This window comes from Macaca nemestrina, chromosome 4 (assembly GCF_043159975.1).
Source record: "Macaca nemestrina isolate mMacNem1 chromosome 4, mMacNem.hap1, whole genome shotgun sequence".
NCBI classification, from domain to species: Eukaryota; Metazoa; Chordata; class Mammalia; order Primates; family Cercopithecidae; genus Macaca; species Macaca nemestrina.
The window spans coordinates 172251703-172273409 of NC_092128.1; the positions used below are offsets into that span (position 1 = coordinate 172251703).

The following is a 21707-nucleotide window of genomic DNA, read 5'->3' on the forward strand; positions in this document are numbered from 1 at the left end:
AGGAGCCAGCATAGAGGGAGAGGTTGCATATATATGAGACAGGGTGTTAAGAGAAGGTATTGGATCCCAGAGAAGCAGGGATGGCATGGGATTAAGAGAATACGTTACAGATTGTTTTCAACCGAAGAGGGAACCTGGTGGAGGTAGTGGGAGGACTGTTTTTTCTGAGGTTGGGTCCCAGTTATGGTGATTTACTGGGAGAGATGCTGATACCAGGAGGAGAAACGTGGCAAGGTGGAAAGCTGTTACAGAGAACAGGAGACAGGGACATACCAAAAAACTGGAAAACAGTACCGAGAGCCTGAGACTGCACATTGTAAATTTATAGTGACACCAGTCTGCGTGTTTCTACAGTGTTTTCTGGCAGTGCTGTGTTCAAAAGAATGACGAGCTACAAAAGTAAGATTAGTATAGTTTTTAAGGGTGTGCATCCGAGATGCCAGGAAAGAATAAGGAGGCTGGGAGCTTGGGTACAGGGCCATAGTAGGGCAGGTGGTCAGCCATGGAGTCCGGCTTGGTTGGGAGGGCAGTGTGCTCTGGGTAGGGTATAGTCTTGAAGAATGAAGAGGGCAGTGGTCTGTGTGTGGTGCCACCCACAAAAACTTCTTTGATTGATGGTTTTCCCTATTATTCTTTACACTAATTCCTTGTTTTGATAACTGAAGTATTAAGACTAATTGCTAAAAATAAATTTATACTCTTTTATGGGCCAAAACTGGAGTTAGTTCTAGTGTTCATTTTTGAAGTTACCAGTGATTTCGTGTGGTATGCTGAATCAGTAAATAAGTTGTGATCCTTAACCTTGGGACTGAACTTCAGTAGTCCTTATTTCTCCTTTCATTTTTGTTTGGCGTGTGTAGCAAATCTGAAAGCAGTACCATTTACTCATTCACTGACCATTTGAGGGCTTCCCATGTTTCAGGCAGTAAGGTGTCAGGAGAACAGAAGTGAATGACGCAGGGATGATACCATGAGGCATCACACGGATAAAGGCCAATAAGCTTCTCACAGTATCATCCCTTCTGGCCTTAGGGTGCTGGAAGAAAATATTAGAACTTCTCTTTTAACTTCTTACTTTGAACTTCTGTGTTTCTCAGAACATATATATCAGAATAGTAGCACGTGTCTGAAAAATATAGATAAGCATACAGGTATTGGGGGTACTCTTGTTTTTGCCAATAGCGTGTATGTGATGAAAAAATATTTGGAGACTATTACATGTTAGTATGTATTTTTAAAAATTTAAAATTATAACTTTCTTATTTTTAGCATTTTGAGAAAACCTAGTTTTTGCATGTTATTAATGAGGTAGTTTTACCTACCTGTATTTGTAATGTGAAGTAAATCTTACTGTATAAAAAGACTTATTACCAAGATCTGGCCTGACACATTTCAGTCATTTTCTTCTTTGTGTTGGAGGATCTTTACCTTTGTAGAACAGTGTCCTTTGTTATAAAGCACTAAATTCACTTGCCGTCTATCAGATGTTGAGGAATGGGGCATGGAGAATGTGGAACAGCACATGCCTGTTTTATTAGATGTTGAGGAATGGGGCATGGAGAATGTGGAACAGCACATGCCTGTTTTACTATCAGTCTTATCCCAAAGTGTGACCTCCGGGGACCCTTCTTCTCACCTCTCTGGCTGTCTTTCCTCCCCTCTCTGTCTCTCAACTGTCTCAAAACAATAGTATTGGGATGCTACCAGAAATTCCCTGCTCCCATCTGTTTGCTCGTAGTGGGTGGTTTCTCAGTGTGTAATGTCTCACTTTCAGAGAGCCATGAAATCCTTGGTTCAAAAAGTTCGTCCTTCCCTCACCCCAAGAACCTTTTCCCTAAAATTAGGAAAACTGCTATCAAGAACCTATTTTAAATGAAGTATATTGAATAAATGCCTCTAGGTTTTTCCTCTGGAGGTTTTTTATTTTCATTTTTGTTTTAATGAGTGTATATTTTAATCTATATTTGATACTGATTTTTTAACAAGATGTTATTTAAGTGAAATCTTACATGTGTGTTTGCAGGTTGATGACAATTAGAAGCATGCTTTCCCCTGAACTTCCCGACAACACCTGTTATGCAGAATGTCTCTGAGTGAGAACTCGGTTTTTGCCTATGAATCTTCTGTGCATAGCACCAATGTTTTGCTCAGCCTTAATGACCAGCGGAAGAAAGACGTGCTATGCGATGTCACCATCTTTGTGGAGGGTCAGCGGTTCCGCGCTCACCGGTCCGTGCTGGCGGCATGCAGCAGTTACTTCCACTCGAGAATCGTAGGCCAGGCTGATGGAGAGCTGAACATTACTCTTCCAGAAGAGGTGAGAGATCCATGTTTCTGGCAATTTTAATTTACTTTTAAGTTTTTTATGGTTCATAATGTTAAAAGTAAAGCACAGTCTCCTTGTCAGGTGGCTATGGAGCATTTCCAAAACTATGGAGTTTTTTTTTTTTTTAATGTAAAATCATTAATTTTGAATGTTGGTTAACAGTATTGAGCAGTTGGATATAACATAACACCCACTGTTATGTTATTTTTGATGAAATGACCAAATCAGGACACACCCAGTGGATTATAGGCAGTTGGAAAAGTCATGGTTTTGAGAGTCCATGCTGTGTGACGTTGTCTTCTAGAGGCCCTTTCCAGTGATCAGCAACTGTAGCTAAGTGCGTTAGTCTGTTTTCATGGCGCTAGTAAAGACATACCTGAAAACTGGGTACTTTTTAAAGGAAAGAAGTTTAATTGACTCACAGTTGCACATGGCTGAGGAGGCCTCACAATCATGGTGGAAGACGAAGGAAAAGCAAAGGGACTTACATGGTGGTGGGCAAGAGAGAACTTGTGCAGTGAAGCTCCCGCTTATAAAACCATCACATCTCGTGAGACTTACTATTACGAGAATAGCATGGGAATGACCAGCCCCCGTGATTCAGTGAACTCCCATTGGGTCCCTCCCATGACATGGGAATTGTGGGAACTACAATTCAAGATTAGATTTGGGTGGGGACACAGCCAAACCATATCACTATGTTTAGGGTTGTATAAAACGTCCGTTTTCCCAAGACGTCTCCTATTTTCAGGCATTCCATAAGTGTTCTGTCTCCCCTTCTTTCTTTCTTGACTTTGTCTTTATGTATTGATTAGAAAAAATAAACAGTGTTATGTCATTTTTATAGAGCCTTATTTTTACATATATCTTTTTCCCTGGTCTGTTATGGAGCTCAGGCTAACAAATGTTTGGGTCCTTGTTAATGTCCTGCCTTTAAGAGGAACTCTCGTTTGGGTGGGGATGTGCTGGCTATGCTGACTCTTAGCAGCATCCCTTGCTTTATTTAGTTAGTAACTGCTATTAGCAGAGTATCAAAGCTGTGGCATTGGGACACAGATAGAAGTTAGGAGGAATATGGAGAAAGAATGTAGAAATTCTTTGTGTATGACAGGTCTGTGTGGGATGTTCCCAGTTGGATACAGTTGGATAAACTGTAAACTAAGTCTACAGTTTAGCTTGTTGCTGTCCATGCCTACTTCTATGAAACTGCAGCTACAGTTTTGGGAACAGATAGGTTGTCAGTTTTGTGGCAGAGGTCAGAGTCAATGGTGCAATACCAAGAAAATGGTAAAAAAGGCCAACCTGTGAACTGGCCATTGTTTTAAAAAAAGACCAACACATTTTATAATGGAGATATATTAATTATGGTTCATATTTTCAAATTATTGAATGAGACTTTCCAAGTAAAGCAAAGTTTGATTCATGGATTTAGGAGGAAAGGTATGTGCATACATGCATGTATGTGTGCATTCATTCATTCTTTCTAATGTGTAAATCATAAGTTTTCAAATATTGGAAGTGTTTCATTATAGTGACAGTGTCAAAATACCTTATAACTCATTGTCCTAAAGACCTTTTTAGATTATTTTAACTAATTTAAAAATTTTAATTGAAATTTTTATTGAGTGTATTAGAGTTCTCCAGAGGGACAGAACTAATAGGATATATATATATATGAAGGGGCGTTTATTAAGGAAAATTGGCTCACACGTTCACAAGGTGAAGTCATACGATAGGCCACCTGCAAGCTGAGGAGGAAGAAAGCCAGTAGTGGCCCAGTCTGAGTCCAAAAGCCTCAAAAATAGGGAAGCCAACACTGTAGCCTTCAGTCTGTGGCCAAAGGCCCAAGAGCCCTCGTCAAACCACTGATGTAAGTCTAAGAGTCCAAAGGCCAAAGAACCTGGCATCTGATGTCAAGGGCAGGAAGCATCCAGCAGGGGAGAAAGGCGAAAGTCAGAAGAGTCAGCAAGTCACCTATCCCACCTTCTTCCTTCTGTTTTGTTCCAGCCTTGCTGGTAGCTGATTGGATGGTGCCCACCCATATTGAGGGTGGGTTATCTTTCCCAGTCCACTGACTCAAATGTTAATTTTCCCTAGCAACGCCCTCACTGACACACCCAGAAACAAGACTTTACAGCCTTCAATCCAGTCAAGTTGACATTTAATATTATCACCTTGATGTTTTCATGTACAGATATAAGAAACAGTGCAGAGTTCCTTTTCACTTTGTCCAGTGTCCCCCATTGATAACATTTTGCAAAGTTGTAGTGTAGTATTACAACCAGGATATTGATACAGTCCCCCATAGGGTTCAGGTTGCCACAATTTTGCTTGTACTAATAATGTCTGTGTGTGTGTGTGCGCGCACTCGCGCATTAAGTTCTATATAATTTTATCCCCTGTGAAGGTTTGTGTATCCACCACCATAGTTAAGATGCTCAGTTGGGTGCAGTGGCTCATGCCTGTAATCCCAGCACTTTGGGAGTCCGAGGCAGGCAGATCACTTGAGGTCAGGAGTTTACCAGCCTGGCCAACATGGCGAAACGTCTCTACTAAAAATACAAAAATTAGTCAGGCGTGGTGGCGGGCACCTGTAATCCCAGCTACTCGTGAGCCGAGATTGCACCACTGTACTCTAGCCTGGGTGACAGAGCGAGATTCCACCTCAAAAAAAAAAAGATACCGAACTTGCCAACACACAAAGATCCCTTTTGTTGTCCTTTTATAACCACAGACATCTCCTGCCTACACTCCATGCCCTCATTCCCTTGCCCCCTTTCTCCATCCCTAATCCATAGCAACCACTTACCTTTCTTCCTTTTCTAAAGTTTTGTCATTCTAAAAATGTTATATAAATGAAATTATGCAGTATATTACCTCTTAGGATTGATGTTGTTTGACTTAGGTGAGATTATCCAGGTTGTGTGTATCAGAAATTTTTTCCTTTTTATTGCTGAGTAGTATTCCGTAGTATGGATGTACCGTGTGTGTGTGTGTGTGTGTGTGTGTGTGTGTGTGTGTGTGTGTGTGTGTGTGTAGCTTTTCACCTATTGAAGGAAATCAGGCTAATTCCGGTTTTTGGCTATCACAAATAAGATTGCTGTAAACATTTGTGTACTGGTGTTTGTGTGAACATAAGTTTTCATTTCTTTGGGATAAAAGACCAGGAGTGCAGTTGCTGAGTCATATGGTGGTTGCATGTTTACTTTTAAAGGAAAGTGTATTTCAAATTGTCTGTACCATTTTACATTCCCACTAGCAATATGTGAGTGATTTAGTTTCTCTGCATTCTCATTAGCATTTGATGGTATCATTGCTTTTTATTTGAGCCTTTAAAAAGCCTAAACATGGTTTAGCATGTTTAGATTTTTAAGATCACAAATATTATCTTGACCACTCTTATAAGAACTCAGTGGTTTCAAATTAATTTTGTACTTTTAACCCAGGATAGGACTTTCTGTGTACTTCAGCTGGTTCCATTTGCCTCTCATTTTAAGAGGCAGGTGTAATGTAAATGTGCAGGTTTCTACTTAAAAGTTTTGTTACTTTGAGTCCATGAATTTTTGCTGAAACAGTACTGAGGCATGATTTCTATAACTTCTCCTAGATCACTTTAAAAAATCTGTATCTTTAAAACTTTTACTGTTAGGACAGTAAAGTTAATAGTTACCAGTTAGTATGCATTTACCATGGATCAGGACTTTGTAACTTCTTTACAGGTACTGTTTTATATCCTTAAAAGTTCTGGTTTTGCAGCTGGTAGCAGTTGGGGTTGTTTGGAATACAGTGGCCATGTGGAGCTGGGCTAGCAGTAGGCTCACTATGTATGTGTGGCAGGTCGTGTTCATCCTGCTCTAATTCATAGATGATTTTTTTTTCCACTGTCATGGGAAACTTGTAATGTCTTAATGTCTTTAACTTATGTGAGTAAACCATAATTCATGTGCAATTAAGAGTGGACTCTATAAAATAGTGTGTGGTCGCTGTGAAAAGCATGCTTTTCCAGGATCCTTTCCTTTTCCATTTCTTAGAAGAATATTTTTTCTTTAAATTAAAGTACATATTTTATCATTATCACAAATAAGTTACACATCTATTTCTCTTCCACTTATCTCATTTTTATGTACTAGACAGCTTTCAAATGATGTGTTTTTTATTTTGTGTATCAACAGGTGACAGTTAAAGGATTTGAACCTTTAATTCAGTTTGCCTACACTGCTAAACTGATTTTAAGTAAAGAGAATGTGGATGAAGTATGCAAATGTGTGGAGTTTTTAAGTGTACACAATATTGAGGAATCCTGCTTTCAGTTTCTGAAATTTAAGTTTTTGGACTCCACTGCAGACCAGCAAGAATGCCCAAGAAAAAAATGCTTTTCATCACACTGTCAGAAAACAGATCTTAAACTTTCACTTTTGGACCAGAGGGATCTAGAAACAGATGAAGTGGAGGAATTTGTGGAAAATAAAAATGTTCAGACTCCTCAATGTAAACTCCGCAGGTATCAAGGAAATGCAAAAGCCTCGCCTCCTCTACAAGACAGTGCCAGTCAGACATATGAATCCATGTGCTTAGAGAAGGATGCTGCTCTGGCCTTGCCTTCTTTATGCCCCAAATACAGAAAATTCCAAAAAGCATTTGGAACTGACAGAGTCCGTACTGGGGAATCTAGTGTCAAAGACATTCATGCTTCTGTTCAGCCAAATGAAACGTCGGAAAATGAATGCCTGGGAGGAGTCCCGGAGTGTAGAGATTTGCAGGTGATGTTAAAATGTGACGAAAGTAAATTAGCAATGGAACCCGAAGAAACGAAGAAAGAGCCTCCTTCTCAGTGTCCAACTGAAAAATCAGAAGTGACTCCTTTCCCCCACAATTCTTCCATAGACCCTCATGGACTTTATTCTCTGTCTCTTTTACACACATATGACCAATATGGTGACTTGAATTTTGCTGGTATGCAAAACACAACAGTGTTAACAGAAAAGCCTTTGTCAGGTACAGATGTTCAAGAAAAAACATTTGGCGAAAGTCAGGATTTACCTTTGAAATCCGACTTGGGCCCCAGGGAAGATAGTAGTGTTGCATCTAGTGATAGGAGTAGTGTGGAGCGCGAAGTGGCAGAACACCTAGCCAAAGGCTTCTGGAGTGACATTTGCAGCACCGACTCTCCTTGCCAAATGCAGTTATCACCTGCTGTGGCCAAAGATGGCTCAGAACAGATCTCACAGAAACGGTCTGAGTGTCCCTGGTTAGGTATCAGGATTAGCGAGAGCCCAGAACCAGGTCAAAGGACTTTTACAACGTTAAGTTCTGTCAACTGCCCTTTTATAAGTACTCTGAGTACTGAAGGCTGTTCAAGCAATTTGGAAATTGGAAACGATGATTATGTTTCAGAACCCCAGCAAGAACCTTGCCCATATGCTTGTGTCATTAGCTTGGGAGACGACTCGGAGACGGACACTGAAGGAGACAGTGAATCCTGTTCAGCCAGGGAACAAGAATGTGAGGTGAGCAGGAGTATGTTCTTAATTCATTGTTTTAATAACTATTAATTGGGATTTACTCTGGATCAGCTCCCTTTGCATCGTTAGGGATATGATCAGGTTCAGGGAGTGGGGAGGAAACTCATATAAAGTTAATTTTAAGACTGTGTGATGGGGCTGGGCGCAGTGGCTCACAGCTGTAATTCCAGCACTTTGGGAAGCCAAGGAGAGGGTGAATCACCTGAAATCAGAAGTTCGAGACCAGCCTGGCCAACATGGCGAAACCCCATCTCTACAAAAATTAGCTGGGCGTGGCGACGGGTGCCTGTGCCTGTAATCCCAGCTACTCGGGAGGCTGAGGCAGGAGAAGCACTTGAATGTGGGAGGCAGAGGTTGCAGTGAGCCAGGTTTGTGCCATTGCACTCCAGCCTAGGAGACAGAGCAAGACTGTCTCAAAAACAATTTTAAAAAGACTGTGATAAATACTAAAAGAGATAGATGAAGTTTGAAGAACTTCTGTGTTCGTTTATTTCCAGTAGATGTATTAACCATAAAGTAGGTTCACACATTGGCTGTGTTCACATGTCGGCCATTTAATTGTTTAAATCAAATGCCATGCCACAAGACGGAAAAGAAGAATGATTCTATGCTCATTACATGATAACTCCCGGAAAAATGCAGCATATATTCAATCTTGCTCATTGCCAACAAGAACCTCTAGACCTGGGACATGTCCCTGAGCAATGGTTTAACAGTGATTAGTTGTAGGAATGTGGCTTCTAGTGGAGTAAAGTTTATTGGATCTAGTTTTTCATGGCCATTGATTTTTAAATTTTCCTTTGGCCATTTCAGCTATTGATGAGTGTCTTAATTTAGCATGAATTACATGTAGCTGGTATGATCAAAACAAGCTTGATTTGTGTATTCTGTACATAAAAGTTTGTATTTGTTAGCTCCCTTCAGTAAAATATTACTTATAAGTCCGATAATGATAAGGGCCTGTTCCTTCCAAAAATATATTATTTAAAATGTTTTTTCTTTTTTTTTGTTTTTATGTTTTATATGATTTTGTTTGCCTTTCAATAGTTGACTTTTCTCTTTATAATCGCAATTTACATTCTTTTTAAAAATTATTTTTCTATTTTATCCATTGCATTTTTTTCCCCTTTCTTGGGCTTTATTTTTTTTTTTATTGTGATAAGAATACTTACCACAGAATCTACCCTTATAATAAATTTTTAAGTGCATGATGCAGTATTGTTAAGTATAAGCATGATATTCTACAGCAGATCTCTGTAACTTATTCTTTTGTAGCTGAAACTTAACCCATCCAATTGCAATTCCCCCTTTTTTCCCTCTTCTCAGACCCTGGCAACCACCATTCTACTCTCTGTTTCTATGAGTTTGACTGTTCTGTCTACTTTGTATAAGTGAAATCATGTTGGATTTACTCTCCTCTGTGTCTGGCTTATTTCACTTAGCATGATGCCTTCCAGGTTCTCCATATTTTAGCAAATGGCAGGATTTCCTTCTTTTTATCAGGCTGAATGGTATTCCTTTATGTATGTACACCACATTTTCTTTATCCATTCATCCATCCATGGACATTTAGGTTGTTTCCATATCGTGGCTATTGTGAATAATGCAGTAATGAATATAGATGGGAGTGCAGACTGGGCACAGTGGCTCATGACTGTAATCCCAGCACCTTGGAAGGGTGAGGTGGGTGGATTGCCTGAGCCCAGGAGTTTCAGATCAGCTTGGGCAACATGGTGAAACCCTGTCTCTACAAAAAATACAAAAATCAGCGAGTCATGGTGGCATGTGCCTGTAGCCCCAGCTACTTAGGAAGCTGAGGTGAGAGGATCGCTTGAGCCCAGGAGGTTGAGGCTGCAGTGAGCCGTGATTGCACCACTGTACTCCTGCATGACAGAGATCCTGTCTCCAAAAAAAAGAATATGTGTAGATGAGTGCAGATATCTCTTTGAGATGCTGATTGCAATTCTTTTGGATAAATACCTGGGAGTAAGATTGCTGGGACATACAGTGCTATGATTTTTAATGGTTTGAGGAACCTCCATACCATTTTCCATGGAAGCTGCACTATTTTCCCACAGGTGTACAATGATTCCAATTTCTCCGCATCCCATTCTTTGGCATTTTCTTTGGTTTCGTAGCTGTTAGATGACACGGCTTTTGAAAGAGGCTTAAAAAAAAAAAAAATCTTGGCTTTGGAAGGAGATGGATTGGTGATTAAGAAGTAGTATGTATGTTTGGGTTATATATAGACTTTTATGACATTATAAATGTAGCATTTGGAATTACTACAAAAAGAATATTAAAAATAAAACATTAAAAAATTTTTAAACATTTTATGTAACAAATATCTATAAGCTTAAAAGGTAAGCTAAGTAGGTTGCCAGACTGACCAGTGTTTCATTTACATTTTTGATAATATAATTAAACCCACACAATTTTGTTTTAGAAAAGATTTTCTTTTTCCAAATTTAAGTATGTTGAAATGACTTTAACATAGTTATAAAACTTTTCTAACTTTTTTTGTATTGGCAAGAGACATGTATTAGAGTGATTTATGTGAGGCTATCATTTTCTTGATAGAAAAATAAATTTTCTGAAATGCTGTAGAAATTAGTAGCATAATTATACTAACATAAAACCAATGCTGCATAGTCATTTCATTCAAAAAATAAAATGTTTTATTTTTGGGTTGAGTAAAAAGTCTGTATTAACATGCAAAAATAAAGTAAAATAAAGTAAAAAAAGTAAAAAAAATGTTTAGTAAAATAAAATTGTGTTTACATTTTACATGTCAGTATTTGTGTTAATGTTTGATTTGCTGGAAAAAAAAATCTGCTTAATGTATTTGTCTTTTGAAATAGACCATAAATACAAATTAGATTATCAGTGTTTATTATAATTGATTATATAGAAATTGGGAATAGAGGCCTATGTTTTCTTTAATGTAAAGTAAGTTCTCTGAAAAACCTAGATGTATACCTTCATCTTCCTAGGTTTGAGTATAATTATAAAATACAGCAATAATTAGTAATATTTATTTCATATTCTAGGTAAAGCTGCCATTCAATGCACAACGGATAATTTCACTCTCTCGAAATGATTTTCAGTCCTTGTTGAAAATGCACAAGCTTACTCCAGAACAGCTGGATTGTATCCATGATATTCGAAGAAGAAGTAAAAACAGAATTGCTGCACAGCGCTGTCGCAAGAGAAAACTTGACTGTATACAGAATCTTGAATCAGAAATTGAGAAGCTGGTAAGTGTGCAAGTTTCTTATTACTATTTAAATTCTGCCACTTTCTTTTTTGTCAAGGAAATAGTTCTTAAATTTCTGGATCAAATATAATGCTCATTAACATATGTTAATATGTATCAATTACCGTTTTATCATTTTTACCATGATATGCTACGATATGTGTTTTTTTTTTTTTTTAAAAAGGTTTTCAAATTAAAAATGACTTTATTGTCTACCTAATCATTAGTGGTTGTGAATAAAGAAATTATAAAGCACTTTAATTTCTCTGTTTTGTGTCTATAGGAGCTAATATTCCAGATGTTAATTTAAATGAACTGTGGACCTGAATAACTTGTTTTAGTTGATACCAAAACCAGACCAACCAGGATCTTTCATCTAAGGGAAAAATTCTGATAAGATATGGTGATATGAATTGAAAATAATAATATCTAATGAGATCCTAAGTGAGAACAGTGCTTGCTTTTGAATCTTCCTTTCTTTTTCTTTTTTGAAATGGAGTCACTCTGTCACCCAGGCTAGAGTGCAGTGGTGCGATCTTGGCTCACTGCAAGCTTTGCCTCCTGGGTTCATGCCATTCTCCTGCCTCAGCCTCCCGAGTAGCTGGGACTACAGGCGCCCGCCACTGTGCCCGGCTAATTTTTTTTATTTTTTTTATTTTTAGTAGAGATGGGGTTTCACCGTGTGAGCCAGGATGGTCTTGATCTCCTGACCTCGTGATCTGCCCGCCTCGGCCTCGCAAAGGGATTACAGGCGTGAGCCACCATGCCCGGCCTGAATCTTATTTTCTATTCTAGCGTCAAGACACAAATTAACTGAAAAATTGATTAGTTTACTCCTCTGTTTCATTTTTATGTTGGTGGAAGGAAGCATTGTATGAAAGAGGACAACTGTGATAGTACAGGCCAGCTAAAGCTAAGATACGGTTAAAGATAGCAAGGAAACAGCCTAGAAGTAGTAAAAGCATTGCTTGAATATTCAATTTTGTGTCTTTGTTAACTGGTGAAAGTTTAAAGTTGGGATTGTGGCAAGTTTTCAAGCATGAACGTTCTAGCTATGAATGGCAATTAAACAGCAACAATTTAGGGAAAAAAAATTGTGCCTCCAAGAGAAGTTGAAAAATAAAAATTTATTTATATATTGTACATATACTTTATGTAAAAAGATAAAAAATCATAGCTATATTAAAGAGATGAAGCATAACTAAATAAAAAATAAAGGAGGAACCAGATGTTTTACAAATAGAGGCATGAGAGATGTTTAAAACAAACAAACAACTGATACGATATTGCTGAATAGTTAAAATTGTTAAAACCAAGGAGGAAAAGTTTTGAATTCTATAGTACTTAGTACTTTTGGAGTGTATATCAGTAATACCTTTAATAAACACTGGTGTTCTTTCTTACTCAGTTTTGAATTAAACCCTTACCTGCCTTTAGACGGAGTATAGCATTTTGAGCTTCAGTTATTATTCTGTGCTGCAATACAGAGATGCTGTTTACACTGTTAGGTTATGTGAAGCCAGTGGAATGAAATCTACATAAAATTGTACTACTGGAGTTCTTAGTTCTGCTTCTTGCTCTTTCCCGTCTGCCAGTTATAATTTATAGTAGTTCGTAGAGTTTATCCAGTTTTCTTACTCTAAAAATAAAAATAAAAGCGAAACAAGACTGTTCTAGTTTATTTCGTAACTTTATTTTATAAATGGATACTAAGCAAATATGTTTGAGAGTAGCTATCATCCTTTAGAACAACTCTGTTTCTTGGCTCACAGGTGTTATTTTTTTGATACAAATCAGACATTGGTTTGCTAGATTATTGTTATTTTTACTAAATTTCAGATAGCTAGGATGAAGAAGCCTTGCTATCTTTGGACTTTCTGCTCCCTCTGCCTTTCCTTCTTAGAAGAGAGGTGGCAGATACAGTGGTTAAAATTGTGGGCTCTGAATCAGATGCTTAGTAACTTTGGGCAGGTTAATTTCTCTGTGACTTGTTTTTTTTTCATCTAAAAATAGGATAATACTAGTTCCTACTTTATAGATTAGGTGCTTATTTTGGGGAGTTAATTGAGTTAATACTAATCTGAAGAACTTAGAACAATTCCTGGCACATAGTAACTACTCAATAAACATTACGTAGTATTATTGATTTTCCGTTTTCTCCTTTTTTAAAAATTTTTTTATTTGGTTTATCTATTTATTTATTTTTTGAGATGGAGTCTTGCTCTGTTGCCCAGGCTGCTGGAGTACAGTGGCATGATCTTGGCTCACTGCAACCTCCGCCTCCTGGGTTCAAGCAATTCGCCCGTCTCAGCCTCCTGAGTAGCTGGGATTACAGGCGCCCGCCACCATGCCCAGCTAATTTTTTGTATTTTTAGTAGAGACGGGGTTTCACCGTGTTAGCCAGGATGGCCTCGATCTCCTGACCTCGTGATCCTCCCGCTTCAGCCTTCCAGAGTGCTGGGATTACAGACGTAAGCCACCGCGCCTGGGCTCTATTTTCCCTTTCTTAATTGACCTTCCTAATGTCTCTGCCTAAACCGTAAACTCTGTGTTTGGTGTATTGCTTTTGTCATCATAGTAAGGTTTCTTTCATATGGCCAGTGAATAACTACTGGTTAATTTTCAATACAAAGTAACATTTGTTTCTCAGCAGTTTTTATGAAATCCAAAATCAGAGTGGTCAGTATCCTGTTTAACTGTTACATTAAATTTGGACTCTTTGGCTTCAAGAAACAGACTCTTGAGTGAAGAATGAATGAATGAATGAATGAATGAGTGAGTGAGTGAGTGAGTGAGTGAGTGAGTGAGTTTGTTGTAGGGAGATAGGTACCTCTCATTTAGAAGCCAGAGAATGGAGCCAGGCCTCATAAATAACAGGGAACAAAAGTGGAAGACTCCTGGGAACCCAGGGACTTCTCTCTGCACCTTCTTCGCTCTATACCCGAGAGTGGCTTTTTGTGCCACTAAGTGCACATGGGAAGGGTGACTGTGGCACAGTGCCTGAATAATTTCACTGTCCAGGGACTAATCCAGTCAGAGACGACTGTTTTAGTCAGTTCTGAATTCCCAAGGAGAGCATCTTACTGGCCTAATTCACTCAGGTATCCTCCTCTGTGGCTAGAGAGCAAGAACAAAATAGAAGAGTCAAGACCTTCCTTTCTGGGCAGGCACAGCAGACATCTGATAGTGTCTCCTGCACCTAGAAAGGCGCCAGTCTGACTTCCAAAATAACCGCAGAGAAGTCATGTTGGAGTTTTTGTATCAGAGTGACTCGTTTGTGTTTCATCTTCCTTGAACTCCCTACTCAGTCCTCCACACTACTCTCAGTTCTAGTGATTTCTATAGGCAAACTCCAGTTGCAGCGTGAGGGGTACATTACAAATTTCTGTCCTGCGTAGGTGTCTTTCTCAGGTAAACATAAACAGAAGATGTGCTGCTTATTAGCTAATAAGAATAAGAAAGCTGGCTCATCTAGAAGTAAAAGAATTTGACGTTTAAGATATTTATTATGGTAAGAAGTTTACTTGGACCCTGGTTGTTGGGTGATGTTATGGATCTTGTCTTTTGTAAACAGAAAACTAGGAGAGTTACAGTCAGAAGTTTATACTTAGTAGCATGGAGAGTTGAGAATACAGAGGACGGAATGTGAACAGGTATTTGTGTATATTTTAATCTCATTGAGATGTTACTTTTTGAAAGTAACATGGCCAGTAGACAAGCAGTATTCTTCGTCTTTGTAGTCTAAACATTATAACAAACCTATTTAAGGGAAATTGCTTGTTTAATAATTAAACAGCCATTTTCACATAGTGAATGACTGGTTGGCTTTAACATATAAATAGATTCACAGTATTTATTGCCCTGGTCTGAAAATATTCAGGCAGAGGGCCCAATATTCTAGTCAGTTTGGTCTTTGGCTATTGGCTGTTTGTTTTCCTAGAGAGAAATCTTGGAACTTTTTGCAGTTTGTCCTGAGGGTAGTAGCATAATAGACTCTGGATGGATCAGCATGTGATAAAAGGGGTTTGATTACAATAGAATAATTATTCTAAAATGTTTGCAAAGTGGGTTAGTATTATAATCATGTATAAAGGAATAAAGGACACTTTTATAGTCTCTGTTGGGACAAAGGGAGATGTGAGTTAGCATTCATTAAATAATGTATTTCTCAACAAGAAGTTCTATCAAAGTCTAATAGAACCTTTGAAGAGAAAGTGCGTATTTATTTGGTGGAAATTGATGGTATTGACTTTAGGATTTATTTTGAATTTTATAGTATGTTAGAGGTTAAGCACTAATTTAGCATTGCTTTTACTGTAAGGACTGAATGTACATAATGCATAAGCCAGTAACATGACTTTGTTTTTCTTTTTTTTTTGAGGCGGAGTCTCGCTCTTTTGCCCAGGCTGGAGTGCAGTGGCGCCATCTCAGCTCACTGTAAGCTCCGCCTCCCGGGTTCCCACCATTCTCCTGCCTCAGCCTCCCCAGTAGCTGGTACTACAGGCGCCCGCCACCATGACTGGCCAATTTTTTGTATTTTTAGTTGAGACGGGGTTTTGCCATGTTAGCCAAGGTGGTCTCAATCTCCTGACCTCATGATCCACCTGCCTCAGCCTCCTAAAGTGCTGGGATTACAGGCGTGAGCCACCGTGCCCGGCCGACTTTTAAAACTGGTAATTACAGTCTTTGGATTCAACTTCTGTTCATGTGTTTGGCTTATGAAGCTCTTGTCTATGTAGCTTTCTTTACAAGGTTCGAGTTTATTCTTCTGGAAGATTAATTCAGAAGTTAGAAAATACACATATCTCTGATAACCATTTTAACCTCAGAGGTAACCCTGAAATGAAGGGAGCCTTGCTTTTTGCGGGAAAATATTTACCAAAATGTATTTCTTTTAGAAAGTATCAAATATTGTTTTTGATACCAACTTATAAGTGATCAGCGATCAGAATATTCACAAACGCTCAGGGTTGAGGGGTTCAGACACCATTTTATTTCATTACCTTTGTCCATTATGATGGCACAGAAGTAAAACGACCTCATCTGTTGTTAGTGATTTGCATTTTGTGGTGAAGATTATATTTTATTAAAAATAAACCTGTTCACAACTAGTCCCAGTTTACTGGCTGTTCTACCAAAGTGCACCCCAGTGACCCTTCCGGAACCTGCCCTCTGTCATTCCATGTTGTCCTTGAGCAGCATTTCTTGAAATGTGGTGTGTATCCCATTGGCATCATAGTTATCTTGGGTGCCCCTTAAAGGTGGACATTTCTTAGTCTATCCCAGAGCTGTCGTCAAGGCCCTGGACCATGCATTTTATACAAGTCCGAGATAAATTTTATGTACATTTTAAATTCTGAGAATTCACCGCACAATAGCACTGAGGTCGGAGGGAGGCTCTGGAGACAAACGACTGGAAAGCTTGCCTGGCCACTGGGTAACTTTGTGGCCTGGGGCAATTGCTTAACCTCCAGTACCCACATTCCCCCATTACTAACATGGGATAAGAGTAATAGCCACCGCGGGGTTGATGCAAGGATCTGATGAGATCAGGGATGGAAAGCTGTTTGTACTGTCCAGCATGTGTTCAGGGCTCAATATGTATTAGTTGTACTTTAAATAAAAGTGGTTCTCTATTCTTTCTATAAGTGTTTGCTGGTCACCCTACATGTTAAATGTTGTGCTTGGTACCAGGACGTCAGAAATGAGTAAGACATAATCCTCGCTTACTTACAGTCTCATGGGGAGCCAAGTTCAAGTGTGTTCATTTTTTCTTGAGCTTCATGTCAGCACCCATTCTAAAAATTTCAAGCTTTCAGAAAAGTTAAATGAATGGTACAATAACTGTATACTCTTCATGTAGATTCTTTGATTTTTGACATTTTGCCACATTTGCTTTATTTCTCTATCTTGGTCTTTCTGCCTCTGTCTCTCCACCTCAGATCATCTGTCTGTACCTGTTGGCTTGTCAGTCTTCGAATCTCTGTCTCCATCTGTCAGTCTTGGTCTTTGTTTAACCCCACTTGGTTGATCTTGGTCTCTCACCCCTTGGTGTCACTGTCATTCCTGTCCTGCTGTCTTGCTGGCTGTCATTCCTCTCTCTGGCTCTCTTCCTCTCCTTTTATTTTCTGAATTGTTTGAAAGCTACCATATTATGACACTTCATCCTTAAATGTTTAAACATGCATCTTCTAAAAAGAGGCATTCTTAGATATGACTATTATCTTTATTATGCCTGAGAATATTAACACATCCTGAATATTATATCTAGTTTTTATTCAAGTTACTCTGATTTTTCCATCTTTCATAGATGCTTTTTTTTTTTTTTTCCAAACGAGGATACAGTCATCATATAATGCATTTGATTAAACCTGTTTAGTCTCTTAATCTAAAGTGCTCTCATTGTTTTAATGACAATAACTTTTTGAAGTATCCAGGCCAGATTTCTCATAAATGTCTTACTTTAAGTATTTGTCTGATTGCTTCCCCGTGGCTTTAAGTCATTTCTCCATCCCTTTATTTCCTGTAAACTGGAAATGTTTGAGTTGAGGAGACTGAGTTTAAACATTCACTGGTGTTGTCCTTTATACTGTGTCACCTAGGGAGGCAGGAGGTCCAGTGTCAGTGTTGTCCCATGTAGGTGGGTGGAAGTACCAAATTGCTCCATTTTCAAAGTAGTGTTTTTTCACCCTGTGTTGCTTAGTTGTCTGTGATGTGTTACTTGGGCACTTTATAATTATCCTATTCCCCAGTACTCCTGCATCTTTTAGAATACGTTGATGACCTTTACTGTGATTACCATGATTACGAAATCATAATTTTTCTAATTCTTTTATTCTATTTGCATTAGTCAGTATTCCTCATTAAAAAGGATTGTTCTTCCTTTCTCTCTCTTTTTTATTTTTTTATTTTTTTTGGAACAGAGTCTCACTCTGTTGTCCAGGCTGGAGTGTGGAGTGCGGTGGCATGATCTCAGCTCACTGCAACCTCTACCTCCCAGGTTCATGTGATTCTCCTGCCTCAGCCTCCCGAGTAGCTAGGACTACAGGTGCCCACCACCACCCCTGGCTAATTTTTGTATTTTTATTAGTGATGGGTTTTCACCGTGTTGACCATCCTGGTCTTGAACTCCTGACCTCAAGGGATCTGCCTGCCTCAGCTTCCTAAGGTGGTGCGATTACGGACATGAGCCACCATGCCTGGCCTTTTCTTCTTTTCTCTTTTCCTTCTCTCCCACTGTTTGGAATCCCTGTGGACTCATGGATTAATTTTTTCTGATTCAACTTGTTAGAATAAGTAATAGTCATTATTCTTTTTGATGTTGACATTTTTCAGATTTGGCCAGGAAGAGCTCATTCAAGCCAGCTCCTGTCCTGCTGCCATAATCTCACTTTTTAACCTCTGTTGTTTCAAGATTTGGAATCACCCATTTCTTTAAAACTCCTGTTTTTTTTTAGCAGATATGTTGGACTTTGGAAAGCCTACCTGCTAAAGGAGTATTATTCCTTCTAGGCCTTTTTCCGTGGACAGAGCTAGGAAATATATGCATCTGTGTATAAAATAAAGAGTTCATTACATCATGAGTTCATATATATCAGGCTTCAGTAAATGAAAGTAAAAAGTACATTAGAAATCCTGAGTTTATGTAGTATTTCCAGTCCAAATTTAACAGTATAGAGCTTTTGTCTTCACTTCTTTTATATGTTTATGTTTAATCTCTCATCACTTACAGAGAAAATTTCGGCTCCGTATTGTTTCCTTTATTCTATAATACACAGTAAGTTTTCACTTAACATGAAATGATGGATAATAAAACCAGTTTTTTTCCTCATCAACTTTATAATGAAAGGATGTTGAACAAAGAACACTTGGACACAGGGTGGGGAACATCACACACTGGGGCCTGTTGTGGGGTGAGGGGAGGGGGAGGGATAGCATTAGGAGATATACCTAATGTAAATGACGGGTGCTGGGCGCTGTGGCTCACGCCTGTAATCCCAGCACTTTGGGAGGCCGAGGCGGGTGGATCGCCCTAGGTCAGGAGTTTAAGGCTAGCCTGGCCAACATGGTGAAACCCCATTTCTACTAAAAATACAAAAATTAGCCGGGCATGGTGGCGTAAGCCTGTAATCCCAGCTACTCAGGAGGCTGCGGCAGCAGAATCGCTTGAACTCAGGAGGTGGAGGTTGCAGTGAGCTGAGATCATGCCATTCATTGCACTCCAACCTGGGCTACAAGAGCGAAACTACATCTCAAAAAAAAAGAAAAAAAAATGACAAGTTAATGGGTGCAGCACACCAACATGGCACATGTATACATATGTAACAAACTTGCACCTTGTGCACATGTACCCTAGAACTTAAAGTATAATAAAAAATAAAGGCTGTTGAACAAAATGTTTGAGGACCTGCTGTAGGTTGTTTCTCTTAAAGTCAGTTTCCAAGAACCTGTCAATGATTTTAAGTGAAGGCACACTGTATAAAAAGTAAAAAAAGTTACAATCAGTATTACTGTTAACAGTAAACAGATTGAGCAGAATTTGAGATTTGCCTTTTTTTGTGCTTACATGTTTCCCAGTGTGAAGCTTTAAAGTTATTTGAAATATTTGTGTTACCAATTTGATATACAATTAATTTTTTTTCTATTTATATTACTGGGATTTCCTCTACATTTTTCGAGACAGGGTTTCACTCTGTCACCCAGGCTGGAGTGCAGTGGCACAATTAATGACTCACTGCAGCCTTGACTTCTGGGATCAAGTGATCATCTCACGTCAGCCTTCTTAGTGGCCAGGACTACAGGTGCGCACCATCATGCCGGGTAATTGTTTTGTTTTTTGTCAAGATGAGGTTTCACTGTGTTGCTCAAAACTCCTGGGCTCAAGCGATCCTCCTGCCTTGGCCTCCCGAAGTGCTGAGATTTTAGGCATGAGCCACCATGCCTGGCCTACATTTTTTATTTATTTTTGAATGTAAAACGTTTATATGGCTCAAAAGTTAAAACTATGTTTTAAAAAATATATATTCCAAATCTTGATCTCATCTTCTCCTTATATCCTATTCATAGCTGCTTCCTGCAGGTAACCACTTTCATTAGTTTCTGGATTTTTTTTCCCCTGTATTTCTTTTCTAAAAGCATATTAACATTTTATGTCTACTTTTATTATCCATCCTGCTGCATAGAAGTATTTTATATCCATTGTTCTGTACTTTACTATTTAAACTTAAGAATTGATTTCTAGGAAATATTTTTTCATTCGTTTTCCAGCTCCATAGTACTCAGCTGTGGCTGTAATACAATTCAAACCAGTCTTCTGTGGGTGGACATTTGGGATCCTGCAGTGAATAACTGTATACTGTTGTTTCATGTTTAAGGAGCTGTGTCTCTAGGACACATTCCTAGAAATGGGATTGTTCTATCAAGGGTAAATACATACATAATTTTATTAGATATTAACAGATTCTCCTCCATAGGAACTGTAATATTTGGCCTTCCATCAGCAGTATGTGTGTGTGTCTGTCTGTCCACACCCTCAGTCAAGATTTGTTGTCAGCTTTTGGGTTTTTTTCCAGTCTGATAGTGAGATACCATGATATCTCGTGGTAGCTTTTATTTTTATCTTATGAGTGAAAATGAGCATTTTTGCTTATATTTGTCAGTGCCATTTGTAGATTTCTCTGAACTGTCTATTCAGAGGTTTTACTAAGGAACTATTAGTGACCATTTTCTAACAGTGAGTACTCTTTACCCTATCATAAAATTGTCACTCATTCTTTTGGTGCCAAATTCTTCTATTCCATATCTATATTGGGTGAGTTGTATTTATAATCTTTAAAAAATTATATTTGAATAAATATTGTCCACTAGCTATTCAAAATAAGGATTTAGAGATAAAGGTTTTTTGTTTGTTTGTTTGTTTGTTTGTTTTTGAGACAGGGTCTTGCTCTGTCACCCAGGCTGAAGTGCAATGGTGCAATCTTGGCTCACCGCAACCTCCATCTCCCAGGTTCAAGTGATTCCCCTGCCTCAGCCTGCCCTTGTAGCTAGGATTACAGGTGTGTGCCACCACGCCAGCTATTTTTTTTGTATTTTTATTAGAGACAGGGTTTCACGATGTTGGCCAGGCTGGTCTCGATCTCCTGACCTCACATGATCTGCCCACCTCAGCCTCACAGGCGTGAGCCACTGTGCCCAGCGTACTAAAGGTTTTTGGTTGATATAAAATCCAGAATGGCACCAGAATGCCAATTTTATTCCTTTTTAAAAAAAGTTCTGTAATTAAAGGTGCAGCACTTCAAACATGATTTATACAGTTGTTTTTATAGGAAAATGGAAATATATTGTAGGAATAGGTAGCAGGATGCCAATAGTGACTCCCACTCATGACTATAAGTAGTGACTTTCGGAGATATCTTAAATACTGATGTCATTAAGTGATTAACTTGAATTACTTGTATTTTACTTTTAGTTATTAAGCTGACTGCTATTATAGTAGAGATGCGTTTTAAACTTAGAATGAAATGGAAACATTAGCTAACTGCTTAGAAGCTTAGCTGTGTGGGAGTTAAAGTACAGGGGAACAGATGGGAACATTTAATTTATA

At 38.6% G+C, this 21707-nt stretch overlaps 1 protein-coding gene across 5 annotated transcripts in view; it reads left to right on the forward strand.

The window, feature by feature from the left end:
• The window catches only part of LOC105472770 (BTB domain and CNC homolog 1), an 83887-nt gene that overhangs the window by 21188 nt on the left and 40992 nt on the right, over nucleotides 1–21707 (forward strand). For all 5 annotated transcript variants that reach the window (XM_071095556.1, XM_011726303.2, XM_011726305.3 and 2 more), the window contains 3 exons: nucleotides 2024–2317; nucleotides 6499–7833; nucleotides 10899–11105. In XM_071095556.1, the coding sequence (XP_070951657.1) occupies nucleotides 2084–2317; nucleotides 6499–7833; nucleotides 10899–11105 (1776 nt within the window). In that variant the 5' untranslated portion in view covers nucleotides 2024–2083. The remainder of the gene's footprint in view (nucleotides 1–2023; nucleotides 2318–6498; nucleotides 7834–10898; nucleotides 11106–21707) is intronic.